We start from the raw sequence: 18094 nt of genomic DNA on the forward strand, positions 1-18094 counted from the left end.
ATATTGTAGGATAGCCTGACATAAATATAGAAAACAGCTAGACTAATCTGGCTAAATTCCTATCTAACTCTAAGAGAAATCACTGTTCTAAATACTACTTGCATACAGAGCAAGCCAGTGCTGGTGAGTGGATGTTCTTACTAGATCCCAGACAAGATACAAAATGCTGCTCTTTCTTTCTTTCTGAGATAGCCCTTAAATTGATAATACACAGTACTGCTGAGTCATTTCAGATTAAATCATTCTTGACACATCTGCTGAAGTTTTCCAGGCTCACAGAACTCAAAATTTAACATATCTTTGTAATCTTGCACCTGCCTAGGGAGCCACAGCAATAAAAGACACTTTTACATGTAAATCTAGCAGTCATCTCTGTCCCAAAACAATAGAAAGAATTTGCTAGCCCAGACATCCTGTCTCCAAGCGTGAGATCAAACACAGTTGTAAAATTCCTTACTTAACAGCTTTCCTCCCACTGTGTGCACTGTGGTTACATTTTTGAAGCTCAATACAACATATAGTTTAATCATAGCATACAGTTCTCTCTACATTTGTAAAAAAAGTATGTGGATTATATTAATATTTACAAATGACATAGAATTACTCACAAAATGCTATCTAGCTAGGCTGGGAGCCTTTCAATTTTTCACAGTTGGTAAAACTACAGGTTTTGAATTAGCATACATTTTCTGAAGGATATAAAGTCTGAAACTCAAATGTGTGTCACTGTTTAGTGACTGCAGTCCTCACTGCTTTATCAGAAAGCCACAAATTTTATGAGGAACAGCTCAACATATGTGTTTAAAATGTGGACAATTGAGGAGTATGCCTATAGGTCAGGTATGTACATACACATATGCATATCATTAGTTACCAGTGTAGATATCAATTCTTCACTCTTGCTTCATAATGTGCAGAAAGCTTTGTAGTAGCATGCATAGGAGACAGATCTGTTTATGTTGTCAGTGTGTGGCATCAATCCACACTTATCACAGCCACCAGCAGCAAGTGATCTTCCACAAGAAATGCTGAATAGTGACCGGGGAGAGGATTAACTCATTCAAAGGAACACTGAACATTGCCCCTCATAAATAAAGGAACCACCTACCGGTTACTTCTGATTGAGTCTCTAAAAATGCTGATTATTCTTTCATTTTTTTGTATTGATATAGGGCAACATTATGGCTTAGTGGTAAGACCGCTGCCTTTCCATTTGCAGAGAGCAAATTCAGGCCTGACTATATATATATATATATTGTGTGTCTACAATTGCCCTTGTGGCTGAAAAGGGTTTATGGGCTAGCTAACTTGCTGTTCATCACCATTTAATGAATAACCTAAACATTTCAATGAAAATGACAACATGACTGTGTTAAGATTTCTAGAAGTGTGCCATCTCCACAACATGACACTACTGTAAATATGAAACAGTTCAAGAAAACAAAGATGTTTTAAACATTAAACAACAAAATGTAATGCTGTACTGAATCAACTTTAATATGTAAGAAGTACAAATAAAAGGGAATCATATCCTCTGCTTCTTTTTAATGCTATGACAGTTTGACAGTGGAATTAAAATAGTGGCATAGTTGCTGTCAGAATATGTTCCACATTTATCTTGTGGTATAATCATTTCCAGAGGTACTTCAAAATAAATATTATACAAATGTAAGAGCAAAAAAGATTTGTCCACACTGAAGTAATTGTGCTTTGATTTAGATGAAAGGTAAGCCTGGATTTGCCTTTCTCTAACAAATCTTTAACCCTCTAGAGACGTTATTAAAAATTAAGCACATTCTATTACCATCTAAAAAAATTGGGTGCATCACATAATGACACTTTTGTCGTCATGTTCAGAACTGTAAATGAAAAAAAAACAAAATGCAGGATTGATAGGCAGAAGCAAAATGCAAACTGGTCTTATGTGGAAAACTGTCCTTCTGCTGGTTATGTGTTTATCACACTGATCAGTCTTCAGCAAAGGAATAACTTACCTGTAGGCCCAGTGTGACCCTCTTTTGGCACCTGTCAGGACTGCAGTGTCCAGCACACCTTTGGTTTGCAAAAGCACCTCCATGCTAAATGAGTTCTACTGACAGCAACAGCAGCATGAATTTTTCACAAGACAAGACATAATGCAGGTATGAACCTATGTGCATTACAGGTACATTTGCTACTGATCAGTACTGCAGACAATGGCACAAGGTGATTCTACAGGTATACATTGGAGACTACATATTAGATATCTATTTGTTACAGCAATTGCAGACAAAGGAGCATGTGGGACTACATATTATGTGTTTGAGGAACTAGTTAATGTGCTGGTCCAATAACAATGTTGAGAATCTTTAAGTTGATGCTGTGGACGCCATGTACAGAATGTGGTATTAGAGATACAGATGCTTTAACATTTTTATATTACTCTGTACAGTTATGAAGTATCATAAAAACTAAGAGAATGGGAAAGATCTAAATGAAATAAATGACTACAAGCCATATGCACATTTTGCACTCATTCATGCACAGCACAATCCCTGCAGATTCTTATAAGTCTGTGCAGGGGAAACAACCAAAACTTTACCAACAGTAAACTGAATTCTGCTTGTGTAATTTCTACTGATGCCAAAAAATCCTAACAAAGTGGTACATAAACACCCTTATAATGCAAAAGTATCATTGGAGTGCTGTAATTTTAACTGACATCTACAGAGTTCTTACCCTCTTGGTGTGCATTCCCATAAGCCAAAGCTCATTTCAGATGTTACTGTCACATACCATACCTGGTCTGGATAGAGGTTCATATAACTGCAATAAATGAACTTGGTTAACTGCTGCAGATTTGTTCTACTTCTAGAACCTCCTCTTATGAACTGTGCAACTTCACAAGTATTTGACCCCAGGGAATATATATATATATATATATATATATATATATATATATATATATATATATATATATATATATATATATATATTTATGTGTGTGTGTGTGTGTGTGTAAAGGTCTTGCCTATGGCTATTACCTTTTATAACCTGGAGTGGGACAGTCCTATCAAAGTTTTACTATCAGCAATGCAGACTAAAATGTCAGCAAATGCAAAAAACTTGCATTTTCTATAGAAACAGGAATGTAATTCATAGATTGTTAGTTATTTCTTAACATCTTTATTGTCTATAGGAATATCACAAAATGTCTTCTAATACACACTAGGACATATAATTTTTAACAGAACAAACACCTGACTAAGGAAACTATCATGACTAAGTGCTACTAGTATCTTCATTTGAAGTCTATACCTGTTCTTAATGCCTTTGTGTTCCACTGACTTTGAAATTCCAGTCTATCTAGCAGAATGGAAGGTGTATTCATCCTATAAAATATTGGGTCAGTAGATATGTTTGAACACCAGAATATAAAAAAATACATTTTGTGTTTGAGTGTAGTATATAGGGCCACCATATTCTTTATGTGACACTAGAGAACATAAGACAATAAACTAGCACAGGGTAGTGTCAACCTGGTCATCCATGATTCTGAATATTCGTTTTTTAAGGTATGCAGTCTACTTTCCCTGATACAGAGGCACTGCCTTCTTACTCTTCTGTAGAGAATGTGACTAGCTTTTTAATCCTCCAAGCTGGAAAGCAGCAATCTGGGCAAGGGATTTGTCAAAAAAACACTGCTAAACATTATCAAGAATACTGTTAATCGTTAACATTCAGCAACTTTGAAGGACCTGAAATACAAGACCATAAGAAACACTCGGACAACATTTTACCAGTTCAGCAGGTGCTACAGCTAAACAAATTACAAAGATATCTAGCAACCTCTTTGATAAAGAACAGAATGTGCTGCAGAGAAAAGGGCATAGTTCAGCTGCACCTAAATGCAGTTTTGGGTTTATTAACACCAGTTAGTTTTGCAGACTGTTACCCTCACTGAAGACTGTGGCCAACCAGTAGCTCAGTTTATCACTGGTAGCAAATACAGAAATGCCTCTTCTGAGACACATAAGTGATCCACAAACAGGTTACAGGTACATGCCATTAATGAGGTAGTCTGACTCTTCAGATGTAATTGGCCTTGCTTTTTTTAGCTTCTGTCTCACAAGTCGTAGTCTGCAAGCTACAAGTAATAACAGGAGGGCAGTAATGGCCAAACCCAGAGCTAGAGGAAGTACAGCACCTAAAGAAAACAAATCACAAAAACAGATCAGTGTTCATTACTTATCATGGGCAGCATTTGATACAGAAAACTCACATTCTGTATACTGTTTTCAGAGCTCAGAATTGGTGTAATTTGGCACTAAGCATTACTATACTACTATCAAATTGCTGGAAATAGTGACACATCACATAACATGGTTATACCCTGTGTAATTAATTGACTGACACCTACAGCAACAATCCTGTTGTGTTTTGCTTCATGCCTGCACTGCTAGTAGTGTGGAATGCCCTACCTCATTCAAGCTATAGCACTTAAAAGACAGAGCATATAGCTATTGTTATAAATTAGCTTAGCTGTGGTACTGGATTTGCTTTATTCAACACAATGATTAAACAGCTTAAATATGAGAAAATTAAACATCTAAGACAAAAAGCCGCTTTACTGGTCTAATTTAAAAGAGTTCCCACTTATAAATATAACTCGGACATAGACATCTAGGCAATTGGAGTACAGCCTAGCAGCATTCAGGAATCTGACACCTCATTAACCGAGAGCTGACAGATGTGAATGAGTTAACACAGATCATACCATCATCTTTGACCTAAGAGTAAAAATCATAATTAATCATAAATTAAGCCTGTTTTATTTTTAAACTTTGTCATTATTAATGAAATATGACACAATAAATAACACACATCAAAACAGACTGGGATGCCATCCTCAGTTATGCAGTAAAGGTGCTCATGGTACTGAGAATGTGTTATACGATATTATTAATCCATGTTTTCATAAACAGATAGTAATATACAATTAAATTCCACAGAAAAAACAGCTGAACCACAAAATTAAAAGCATGCATAATATAAAAAGAACAAAGGCCAGGAAGTGATGTCCACACACAAGTAAAACAGATAAGTACTTTTGTCCTGTATCATATCAAGGACTTCTTCAGATAAAAATATACACAAACCAATGCAGCCTAATAAATCTATTACATTAATCACATGTTATATCCAGCCTGTTGCTTCATTCAATTAAATTAAATTAATTACATAAAATAGCCTACTTTTTAATAAAAGATATAAACAAATACACAAAAACTACAATACAGAAACCTACCTGGGGTATGTAACGTTCATCCTCCAGCTGAACAGTTATGTTTATCATATATAAATGTGACAACAGAATACAATTGAGCTACAGGGAGTCCGAGATACTGAATAGATTGGCTTTGTAACTCTGTTTGTTTAGATACAGGGTTGGGGGCACAGACTGTAAATGAAATATCATTTGCCTCCCTGCAGGACAACATTAAGTATTTTGAAAAGGTATTGGGGTGATATTATGGTCTGCAATTAGATAATGTTTTTTGTTGAATGGCTCTGTACACCATTAAATGGTACCTAAAGGTCTTAGACTATGGAAATACCCTAATGATGTACAACCTGGATCCATCTTTCATTAAGAGCTATTAAAATTATTTGATCATATTGGTTTAGAATTTGTGGCTCTTATTGTGTGATTATTATCTGAGCTGGAAGATGATGTTAATCGGTTGCACCGTGATATCTGTGCAAATTTATTATTTGATCAATTCTCTACATATTTTTATATTTTTGATAACGTCGATAAGATAAATGATAGTATATGTATAAGAAAGAGTAAGAAATTTATTAGAAATAAGATTGCTTATGAGAAGAAAGAAGTACATCCTAGTCCTAAAACTTCTCAGAAGTTTAAATATGATGTGTTGTATACTGATAATTTGAATTTTTCAGGACAAATTCCTATCTTAGATTTTTCAGCTACGAATTATCAGTCCCCTTTACCCATGAGCCCCAGGAGATCCTCCAGGTTAATGGGACATAAAAAAAGAGGAGAAACATAACAGAATCTCCCCATTCACCAGACCAAAATCAGAGTTCATAGGTTCATAGGTTTATACTAGGCTATCTGCCCTAAGGCATTTATAAGCCTAGACCAAAGTTATGTGGCTTACGCCACCCCTTATGTTAGAAATAATGTGCCCATTAGTTTGTTGTGCCTCTGTCCAGCAGTGACACAGAGATGATTCCCGGGGTAAACCTACGATCTCCCATCCACCGGTCAAGATTTCTCTTGAACAGAGCCAGTGAGGTGCTCTGCCTCACATGGACCGGGATTTTATTCCACAGCATGGGGAGTCTCTGGGTGATAAATCTATCCCTCCAGCACGTCCTATTTATATCCGTGCTAAGGTTTAAGTCACTTGCTCTAGTGGTTCTGGTGGATTTGGATTTTTTGAGGTGGAGCATGTCCATTAATTCCGGGTTGGTCATGGCCTTGTATGTCAGGCACAGGTCACCTCTGAGCAGACGGTATGCAACTGAATAGAGTTGGAGTTTCTTCAGTCTGGCAGTATATGACAGGTTTTGGAGTCCCTTTATCCTTTTGGTGAGGAACTTTTGGGGTCTCTCCAACTGCTGCAGGTGTCAGGTGAGATACATCCCGAATGGGGCATTGTACTCGATCATTGGTCTGATAAGTGAAGAGTACAGGGGAACAATGACCTCACTTGATCTGGATGTGAATCCCTTCATGATCAGATGGGCAATGTAGAAGGTCTTTCGAACCACTTTAGCAATGTGAGTGTCAAACGAGAGGTCACTGTCAACCTGGGTACCCAGGTCCCTGATAACCTCTTCTGTGCTTAGTGGGATGCCATCTATATGGTAGCTTGGGGTTACCTTGTTTTTCCCAAGGGTATGACTATACACTTTTTGGCTTTAACTTCAGGCCATGGCTCTGGCACCAGCTATCAGTTTCCGTGAGCCACCTCTGAAGGATGTCTGTGTCCGATGTACTATCCACTATGGCACCCAGTTTGCAGTCATCCGCAAACTTTGTCAGCCATAGTCCTCCTATGTTTGCCTGTACTTCTGAGAAGTAGATGCCAACAATAGGGGGCCAAGGACTGAGCCCTGTGGGACACCACTTGTAACCGGCTTGGAGTGTGACATGGCTCCAGCAACTCTAACCCTGTGGGTTCTGTCCTTTAGCCAGTTTGCAACCCATCTTGTGACATATGGGTTTACATTTAAGCTGGTAAGTTTCTCTATGATACCCGAGTGGGGTATTGTGTCGAAAGCTTTTGCAAGGTCAAGGTAGGCTGTATAGACTGCCTTTCCCTCATCAATGGCCTTGGTAACTGTTTCAAAGAAGTCGACCAAGTTCAAAAGGCAAGATCTGCCCTTGACAAAGCCAAACTGGGTTGGGTCCAAGGTCTGCAAGTTCCCTATGTCCTTGTTTATGAGTTCCATTATGATCCTCTCCATAGCTTTGCAGACCAGGCTTGTTAAGCTTATGCGGCGGTAATTACCAGGGTCTGTAGAGGCACCGCCTTTGTGGAGTTGGGACCACAGTTGCCGTACGCCACTCCTTGGGCACATGTCCTGTGGTAAGGCTAAGATTAAACAGCTGCCTTATGTGCGGGTTTAGTTCTTCATTGAGTTCATGTAGCACACAGCCGGGGACACCATCTGGTCCCATTGATGCTGTGTTTTTAGCTTTAGGAGAGCAGCTTTCACCTGTGCATTTGAGATGTCTGGGAGGCTACACTCTGTTGGGATAGTTATCTCTCCTTTTGGGGGGGGAGAGGGGGGTGAAGTTTGCGCTGAACCTGTCTGCCAGTATGTTGGCAATGTCTGTGGGTTCAGTTATTTTTGTATCATTTTGGACTAATTCTGAGCATATCTGGGAGTTTCCACCCAGGTTTCTGACATAGCTGAAGAAGGCCTTATGATTGTCTTTTGAATCTATGGCAATTTTTTTTTCAAAGTTTGCCTTGGATGATTTTATGAGGGATCGTAGTTTCTTGCTAGTACTGATCAAAGATGCCTTCCCTTTTTGGGATTTTGCTCTATCATGTAATAGCTTTCTCCTCTTATTGTAAAGTTTGTTTATGGCTGGGGTCCACCAGACTGGACGTTTGCCCTTGGTGGAAAGAGTCTTGGTTTTATTAGGGATTGCCTGATCCATGCAGTCCTGAAGGTGTTCATAGAAGGCATTTGTAAGGGCTTCCGCAGATTGGGTTGTGGTTTCTATTGGCTTGGGGGCCTTGAAGGATACCACACCTGTCTTGAGTAGTGTGAAGTTTGCTTTAGAGAACTTCTTCACTGTGGTCTTTTTTGTTTGGGGCGGGGGCGGGATGTGGATTTCTAGTGAGATTAGTTTATGATCTGATCTCACCAAAGAGGGATATACTTCCGGTGTGGAGCATTTTGTCCCCATGTTTGTGATGATGAGATCTAGTATATTTTCTCCTCTTGTGGGGACGGTGACTAGTTGTTCCATGGCATTTGAATTTATGAACTCCAGGAACCTTTGGGCTAGAAAGTTGGGGCTTGAGTAATGTTCCCAGTCTATATTCGGGTAGTTGAAGTCACCCAATATGATGGTGTTTGGTGATACATTTATACCCTCCAGTGTCTTCAGGAAGGCTGTGTGGGTTTCCTGAGTTTGAGAGGGTGGCCTGTAGCATGCTACAAATTGTAGAGCAGTTTTGCCTATGGTTAATTGCACCTGGATGGTTTCCGATGCTTCGTACGTAGCCACCAACCTGGAGGTGTGGGTATCCTTGATGAATATGGATACACCCCCTCCTTTTGTGGTATGGTCCGGGATTTGGGGCCGGAACGCATGATATGAGGTAAAACCTGATAGTGCCGGGGTGCTCTCAGGAGCCTTGAACCAGGTTTCAGTCACAGCACAGACATCGATGTTCTCCATACTGAGAAGGGCCTCGAGTGCATGCATTTTGAGATTTAGACTTCTGTTATTGAGCAGCATTACCCTTAGTTTCTTCCTGTTTTTGTTTTCTAGGGTGGTAGGTTTAGAATTTGAGCCTTGCCTAAAAAAGGCATTATGGGGGTGGCAAGAGCCTTAGCCAATATCCGGAATCCCAGGGGTGACAGGTACAAGCTGTCCTCATGGGCAGCGTGGCTTGTCAAGCATGTCATCCCAAGCAGACAGACACTAGATCCCCTTTGAATGACACCAGAAATTAAGCCAATTGTTAAAGCTGATCATCTTGTCACTATATTGTGGCATCATTCGTGGTGAAGGAAGGATACTGCTCAGGGTCAGGGTCATACCTGCCTGGGCTACATAATCAGAGAGCTCCTCTATGTCTCTTTTCATGTAGTCCAGGGAGGTACGTCTCAGGTCGTTCACACCAGCATGGACAATGACTGTGTCATACTTGTACTTGCCGTGGAGTGGCCTGAGTGCTTGTGTTATGTGGCGGATTCTAGTGCCCAATAGGCAGCTTACCGTGACGTTCTCCTTGTTCAGCCTGGTGAGTGGGACGTCAGTGTGTCTGACTATGGAGTCACCTATGACAAGTATGTTTGGTGTTGTATTTGGCCTTAAGGGCAGTGACTGCTTTGCACAGTGATTTTGTTTTTTTATGTGTTGTTTGTGTGGTGTCTTGAGTTTGCAGTTGCTTGGGTGTCTGCTTTGGAGGCCTTTGCTGTTTAGGTAAATTTTTACTCAGAGCCTCCGAGTATGTCTTAGTGTATTTATGTGTTTGATTCAGTGGTGTGGTTGAGTTATGTGAGACTTGTATTGTGGTGTGTGTAGTTGCCTTCTCCTCCTGCCTGGTCTTGCCAGTCCTGAGTTGAGAGAGCTCAGCCTCCAGTTTGGCTAAATAGCTGCATCTCTCGCAAGTGTTTGTGTTATGTGGGAGGAGGAGAGGGTTGTCCGTGTACATGAGGCAATTGTAACATTGCCTCAGAATTCCCAGATTCACCAACAGGGCAGGAGAGGACGCCAGCATCTGACCCTTCGACATGCTAGAAAGAATTATGAGTTGGTATGAGACAGAAAAGTAGAGGGCTTAGCAGGGAAGTGGGCACTCCTGGGGGGTTTTGCAAGTGAGGGATTTGTATAATATAGGAGTGCTTGACCTGCAAAAAAAATGCTTATAAGACAAAGGATATACTTTTAAGACAAGTGCTGAGCTTTTTGAGAAGAAAAAGCAATTAGGAACAAGTGCTGTGCTTTTTAGTGAAGGTGTAAACTGTTTAGGTTCCTAACAGAGCAGTTCTAAGGGAAAAATTGAAGAACAGACTTTATGGAGCCAGAAAAAGTTTAACCTTGTTAAACCGGCGCTGCCCGATGCTGCTCTAGTGGCAACTCCACGCTAAATCGCACTAAAGCACGTTAAGACGTGCTTGATAGCAGGGGCTATCAAGTTGGCAAAGAAACCAGGGGAGTGGGAGATCTCATATTGTTCATAGGTTCATAGGTTTATAGGTTCATAGGTTTATACTAGGCTATCTGCCCTAAGGCATTTATAAGCCTAGCCCAAAGTTTTGTGGCTTACGCCACCCCTTATGTTAAAAAATACTGTGCCCATTAGTTTGTTGTGCCTCTGTCCAGCAGTGACACAGAGATGATTCCCGGTGTAAACCTACGATCTCCCATCCACCGGTCAAAATTTCTCTTGAACAGAGCCAGCGAGGTGCTCTGCCTCACATGGACCGGGATTTTATTCCACAGCATAGGGAGTCTCTGGGTGACAAATCTATCCCTCCAGCATGTCCTATTTATATCCGTGCTAAGGTTTAAGTCGCTTGCTCTAGTGGATCTGGTAGATTTGGATTTTTTGAGGTGGAGCATGTCCATTAATTCCGGGTTGGACATGGCCTTGTATGTCAGGCACAGGTCACCTCTGAGCAGGCGGTATGCGACTGAATAGAGCTGGAGTTTCTTCAGTCTGGCAGCATATGACAGATTTTGGAGTCCCTTTATCATTTTGGTGAGGAACTTTTGGGGTCTCTCCAATTGCTGCAGGTGTCGGGTGAGATACATTCTGAATGGGGCATTGTACTCGATCATTGGTCTGATAAGTGAAGAGTACAGGGGAACAATGACCTCACTTGATCTGGATGTGAATCCCTTCATGATCAGGTGGGCAATGTAGAAGGTCTTTCTAACCACTTTAGCAATGTGAGTGTCAAAAGAAAGGCCACTGTTAACCTGGGTCCCCAGGTCCCTGATAACCTCTTCTGTGCTTAATGGATTGCCACCTATATGGTAGCTTGGGGTTACCTTGTTTTTCCTGAAGGGTATGACTATGCATTTTTTGGCATTTAACTTCAGGCCATGGCTCTGGCACCAGTTATCAGTTTCCGTGAGACCCTCTGAAGGATATCTGTGTCCAATGTACTTTCCACTATGGCACCCAGTTTGCAGTCATCTGCAAACTTTGTCAGCCATAGTCCTCCTATGTTTGCCTGTACTTCTGAGAAGTAGATGCCGAACAACAGGGGGCCAAGGACTGAGCCCTGTGGGACACCACTTGTGACCGGCTTGGAGTCTGACATGGCGCCAGCAACTCTAACCCTGTGGGTTCTGTCCTTTAGCCAGTTTGCAACCCATCTTGTGACATATGGGTTTACATTTAAGCTGGTAAGTTTCTCTATAATACCCGAGTGGGGTATCGTGTCGAAAGCTTTTGCAAGGTCAAGGTAGGCTGTATGGACTGCCTTTCCCTCATCAATGGCCTTGGTGACTGTTTAGAAGAAGTCGACCAAGTTCAAAAGGCATGATCTGCCCTTGACAAAGCCAAACTGGGTCGGGTCCAATGTCTGCAAGTCCCCTATGTCTTTGTTTATGAGTTCCATTATGATCCTCTCCATAGCCTTGCAGACCAGGCTTGTTAAGCTTATGGGGCGGTAATTACCAGGGTCCGTAGAGGCACTGCCTTTGTGGAGTGGGACCACAGTTGCCGTACGCCACTCCTTGGGCACGTATCCTGTGGTAAGGCTAAGATTAAACAGCTGCCTTATATGCGGGTTTAGTTCCTCGTTGAGTTCATGTAGCACACAGCCGGGGACACCATCCGGTCCCATTGATGCTGTGTTTTTAGCTTTAGAGAGAGCAGCTTTTACCTGCGCATTTGAGATGTCTGGGAGGCTACACTCCACTGGGATAGTAATCTCTCCTTTTGGGGGGGAGAGGCGGGTGAAGTTTGCACTGAACCTGTCTGCCAGTATGTTGGCAATGTCTGTGGGTTCAGTGATTTTTGTATAATTTTGGACTAATTCTGCGCATATCTGGGAGTTTCCACCCAGGTTTCTAACATAGCTGAAGAAGGCCTTATGATTGTCTTTTGAATCTATTGCAATTTTTCTCTCAAAGTTGGCCTTGGATGATTTTATGAGTGCTCGTATTTTTTTACTAATAATGATCAAGGGTGTCTTATCTTTTATGGATTTTGCTCTATCATGTAACAGCTTTCTCCTCTTATTGTAAAGTTTGTTTATGGCTGGGGTCCACCAGACTGGACGTTTGCCCTTGGTGGAAAGAGTCTTGGTTTTATTAGGGATTGCCTGATCCATGCAGTCCTGGAGGTGTTTGTAGAAGGCAATTTGTATTGTTTAACCAATTCTCTTATTTTGTTTAACTCTTGTTGGATTCTACTGTTGGTTTTGATTTAAATTTGACTTTTTTCTTTTTGGATCAGATTTAGTTCCTATTACTGATGATGCTACCCTTGGTGGAGTTAAACTTGAAGTGGTGAGTGATATTGTTATTCCTCCACCCACTTTTAGCCCTATCGGTACTTTTGTTTTAGATTTGACTTCTCTTTATAAGTCTGAGTTAGTTTCTAGTACTAATGCTATTACCCTAGTTGGAGTTGAATTTGGAGTGATGGATGATGGTGCTTTTAATCCACCTGGTTTTAATGTGGTATATAAGTATAATAGATTTAAGACTTATAATTATAGTTAAATAGCTACAACTGATGATATGGTGGATATTTTTATTAAAGGTTTCACTTTTGTGTCAGTGAAGGATTTTGATGTGGTCAACACACTTGTAGAGTTCAAGTTAATTTTGAGGAAGGTTAATTTGTTCAATTATTATGGGGAGAAATTTAAGAATAATGTTGAGGTATACAGGAAAAGCACTTGTAACCCCCTTTACAATCTGCTCTATTGTTATTTGAAAAACTTTCTGGATCTGATTTTAGGATGTCAGATCAGAAAACAGTAATACATTTTTCAATTTAGGCAGAACGGAACACATTTGATTATATCAACAATCTTGTGACCGCAATATTAGGATTATGAAACCTGATAAAGGTGGAGAGATAGCTACTAAGGATACAACTTTATATATAGCTAAAATGCATTTTTATTTATATGAAGTATTTTTGAAACAATAATAACCAGATTAACATGGCATATCATAAAATGGATTTATGGTTAGAAGAGGGATTTTTTGAATATCGATTTAGTACTAATGTTATTAAATATATGAAAGTTGAACACCCTGTAGTACTGGCTATTTTCAGTATTCCTAAACCCATAAATATGCATTAAATCCATCCATCCGACCTGTCATCGCAACTGGTCGATCCAGAATGGAACCTTTAGTTAAAAAGGTCGACCACAGGTTATTAGAATTTTTTGTGGATAAAAATCATATATTAAGAGATTCTTGGGATTGCTTGAGAAAAATTGCAAGTATAGGTTGTATTGATACAGCACTGTTTGTTATGACTGACATTAAGGATTTGTTTTTAGTGATACCACATGATGTGGGTTTTGATTGGTTTTGTGAAGCCTTGATAGGATCAGATTTTGATAACTGTGATATAAATATTTTAGTGGAATTTATGGAAATGGTGTTTCTCAATAATTCTGTATTTTTTGACCATGATTATTTTAAACAAACTGGAGGTGTGGCTATGGGTGCTGTATCTGCCCATGTCTTTGCTAACATGGTATTATGGTTCTGGGAGTAGCAGCATACTATAGCATCAACATACTGGAACCATATGCCATTATATTTAAGATTTTTGGATGATATTCTGATTTTACAGACAGGTGGTATTGATATATTTACTGAATTTATTAATTAAATTAAAAGTCCTACCAAATTTACACACTCTGTGGATCTTACTAACATTGATCATCTAGACATTACTTTTTATAAGAATTCAGTTAATAGTATTTGAGTCCACAATTTTTTGTAAATCAGCTTTCTCAAACTCTTATTTACTCTTTACTAGTCATCACCCCTTTTGGCAAAAGAAGAATTTGTTGAAAAGCCAATTTATTAGGCTACCCAGGTTAATATCTGAGGAACCTATGTTTATGGAAGAGTGTGAAAAACTTTGTAGTATGTTTATAAAAAGAGGATATTCTGTAAAACTGGTTCACAACATTAATGATAATGTTCTGGGTGAAAGGAGGAGTAGATATCTACTGATTTTGAAGCAAACAATAACTAGTACTCAAGTGATTCAAAATTATGGTAACAGTTTTGCGAAAGCAATTGTTCTAACCTATACGAATAAGAACGAGCAAGTTAAAAAAAACATTAAAAATTGAAATTTAGTTAAAGTATTTGGTCGGGGAGCTATAACTAGTTTGGCTACCCCAAGTTTATTTATAAAATAGATAGGAATATTAAGAATATTGTTGAGAGACAGTATAAACAGAATCAGTAGTATGGCATAGTAAATGTGGTTCATGCTCCCAGCGTAGATATATTTACAACAGCACAAATATTACAATCAAGACCTACCCCAGGAGTATTAAAAATAATTTAAAATGTAATTGTAAAACTGTTGGGTAGTTTACATTGCTTATGTATCTCCTGTGACATTTTTTATGTGGGTAAAACTGAGAGGCAGCTAAGGATTTAGCTATAGGGACGCTTGTATGTTATCAAAGCCAATGATTCTAGTAATGCTTTATTTAAGCATTCTGCCTCTTGTAAAGATTTTTAAAAAGTTTTTATTTCATGTACTGGAAATAGTTCCCATCCCTGTGAGAGGGGTTGTTGGGGTGCCATTATTGAAACAAAAGAATTATATTGGCAAATTAAGTTGAACACAACATCCACCAGAGGGCTTAAGGATAAAACATCCTTGAATGGGATGTTGCAGTTGAAACTGATGTATATTTAATTAATCCACACATATATTATTTTAATACAAGTATTTTAAGATGATATATATATATATATATATATATATATATATATATATATATATATGTGTGTGTGTGTGTGTGTGTGTGTGTGTAATTTCTTCCTTTTTGTATTGTGACTTTTATGTGTATTTATTTATGTTTTATTAAAAAGTAGGCTTTTTATGTAATTCATTTAATTTAATTGAATAAGGCAACTGGTTGGGTATCATATAACATGTGATTAGAGTAATGGATTTATTAGGCTGCATTGGTTTGTGTATATTTTATCTGTAGAAGTCCCTGATACTATACAAGATGAAAGCTCTTATCTGTTTATTTAATTACTTTACTGCGGACATCGCTTTCTAGTCTTTTGTTCTTTTGGCTTATGTACCTGGACAGATTATTAGCTTCTTGGTTATTTGTATAGTAGAAAAAGAGGTAGAACTTAGCTTTCCAACATAATTCTAGTTATAAAACAAGCTATTGTTCCCACACATTATGTATATGGCCATTTTTAAATGTATGTTTATAACTTTTGTCTTACCTACACACAAACTATTATTTGTCAGGCTGATCTTTTATACAGTTACATCTTCTCAACTCCTTTTGAACGTATGCCACACTTCTCAAGACTTTTTGCTTTAATGAAAACCATCAAACAAAAAACTAAATACATTTCCAAAACACCTTCATCCCCTTTTAACTTAGAACAAGCACACATAACTATGTACATTTTTAACAAATTGTGTTTAACCTTCTGTATAGGAAAAACTATCTTAAATGTACAGCTGTATAACCTAACCATGATAAAGTACATGCTCCCATTTACACCAATTGTTGTTTGTTCTTTTCTTATCTGTTGAACTATGCCATTTTATGTTGAGCACATTCTTTTCTTTTCAAAGATCTTGCTAGATATTTCTGCCTTTCAGATGTGAAAAACAGCTTGTATGCTTTCAAAAAAATAACTTTTAGCACTGAGGAAAAAGTGCACTGGCTACTTTTAAATAAATCAAAATTCGGAACTCTTCTATTAAATTCATTAAAGTATTAAGGATGCTAGGGAGGGTATTGTCTCTTTTTCACTTCCCATAATTTCAAGCTTTGTCAGTGGTGTGTACCATTGTACCTTTAAATTTTGCATTTCCCTCAGCAAAGAATGCTCAGAACTCTCAAGATTAATTGCTTGCAACTATAGCTTGTCTTCATGTAAAATCAATCAGCAATGGGGAAAAAGCTAATAACATACATATGCATTAAAGAACCTTTGTAAATTTCCTCAGAACAGAATGTATAGAAATCCTCTAGCTGACTGCCTTCATCTGCAGACTTCTTGTCTTGGCTCACACTCAGAACATATCCTAATGGAAACAAAAACAAACTAATATCTTTGCAGATGCAAGAAGCTTAGTCTTAGTATTTTTCATAAGTTTCAGCATTTTGTCTTATTTTTCAAGCATATTTGCTTACAAAAAAAGTGTTATAGCTTAAACCAAGGACATTAATCCAGACATCCACACTCATAATCTTAGTTCTACACATAATATAATCAGTGCACTTTTACACCCCTCACCCCAGCAGCCCTAAATCACAGCATTATATTACCTTAAACTTGCTTCTCTTGCTATATTTAAAACATATAGTCTTACAACTAAAAAGCAAATATATTTAACACATACAACAGTCACTTAAAGACCCTCCCCTCTCCACATTTAAAGTACCCCTGGCCTGACACTGTATAAAACTGTTTTACAATATAACATACAGTTTATGTCATGAAATGTTTTATATAGATACTAAGAACAAACATTTTTTTGTTAACAATTGTTTTTCCCTTTAGTGTCCTCCTAAACATTAAAGAAATAATATGAGAGAATATGCTTCATAGTCCACCAAGTTTAAAAATGTAACCAAAATTCCAGGGTTTTCTCAGCTACTTTTATTTGGAAAGCCACATTTCACAAATGTGATTGATGTTTTATATCATCACATTTTCTTACTAATTTCAGTTTGCTGGTCTTCCTGATCATCCCTATGGCCAACACTAGAATATGTTTCAATTTTAAGGTACTCCTGATTCTTCTAGTCATTTTATGTACTTTATTCTGTCTCAATCATTTTCCTTTGGAACATTGGAAAATGTTTCACTGGTGAAGTGTCTATAAGATTTATTATCAGAAGAATAAAAAATCAGAGCCCCCTTCTGCTCACTTTTTTTAAATAAATATTTTTATTTCCTCCTTAGCCTGTTCTGCTTCAAAATGTCTGATCCTCCAGAAAAAAATACTCTGAAGACAGCTGCATATAGCAGCTTGAATTTCACACCTGCCTCTCAACATTCCTTGTTTGCTGGCATAAATTTACTTCTGTTTTGCCTGGTGTATAGTGAACAATTATTTACCCCAAATATGCTACCGTCTCCAATTGTTTACAATTTTCCACTCTGTCACAGTTTTCAGGCTCAACTCTTTCTGCTGGTATGAATGGATTTTTACTAGTATGGATCTTGGTTACATTCTCATGGCCAGGGTTGGAGCATATACTTGATGTGCCTTTTAAATTAACAAATTATGCTGTGGAACAGCAGTCCAGTTGCTTATCTGTGCTTTCTTAAAATCAATGCAGTGTATTCTTTCCAGTTTCTCTGGCACATTAGGAAATCTCAGTTTTTTTCTGTGTGCTCTGTCTTCAAATCCTACTGTTTTTTTGAAATAGCACTTCTTGTGAAGTCTCATACTCTGCCAGCCTTTTCCACATTTCAACCTCTGATTTTTGTAGTTTTATCAGTTCGCATGACTAGCTAGTTAAAGCTCTTCGATTTTTCTCAGCCTCTGAGAAAACAGCCAAGAAACTTTAAAGAGTACAAAAACAGTGGTGCAACCAGTACTACTGCAGGGTACAGAAACCTGAGCAATAAAGGCAGAGCAGTTGATAAATCTAAATATGAAGTGCC

At 38.4% G+C, this 18094-nt stretch overlaps 1 protein-coding gene across 2 annotated transcripts in view; it reads right to left on the reverse strand.

The window, feature by feature from the left end:
* Positions 1–1476: 1476 nt before the first annotated feature.
* Positions 1477–18094, reverse strand: part of LRP11 (LDL receptor related protein 11) — a 730391-nt gene continuing 713773 nt past the window's right edge. For both annotated transcript variants that reach the window (XM_044069066.1, XM_044069073.1), the window contains one exon: positions 1477–4186. In XM_044069066.1, the coding sequence (XP_043925001.1) occupies positions 4032–4186 (155 nt within the window). In that variant the 3' untranslated portion in view covers positions 1477–4031. The remainder of the gene's footprint in view (positions 4187–18094) is intronic.

Source organism: Protopterus annectens, chromosome 1.part0, assembly GCF_019279795.1.
Source record: "Protopterus annectens isolate FY-2018-M chromosome 1.part0, PAN1.0, whole genome shotgun sequence".
In the NCBI taxonomy this organism is placed as follows: Eukaryota; Metazoa; Chordata; order Ceratodontiformes; family Protopteridae; genus Protopterus; species Protopterus annectens.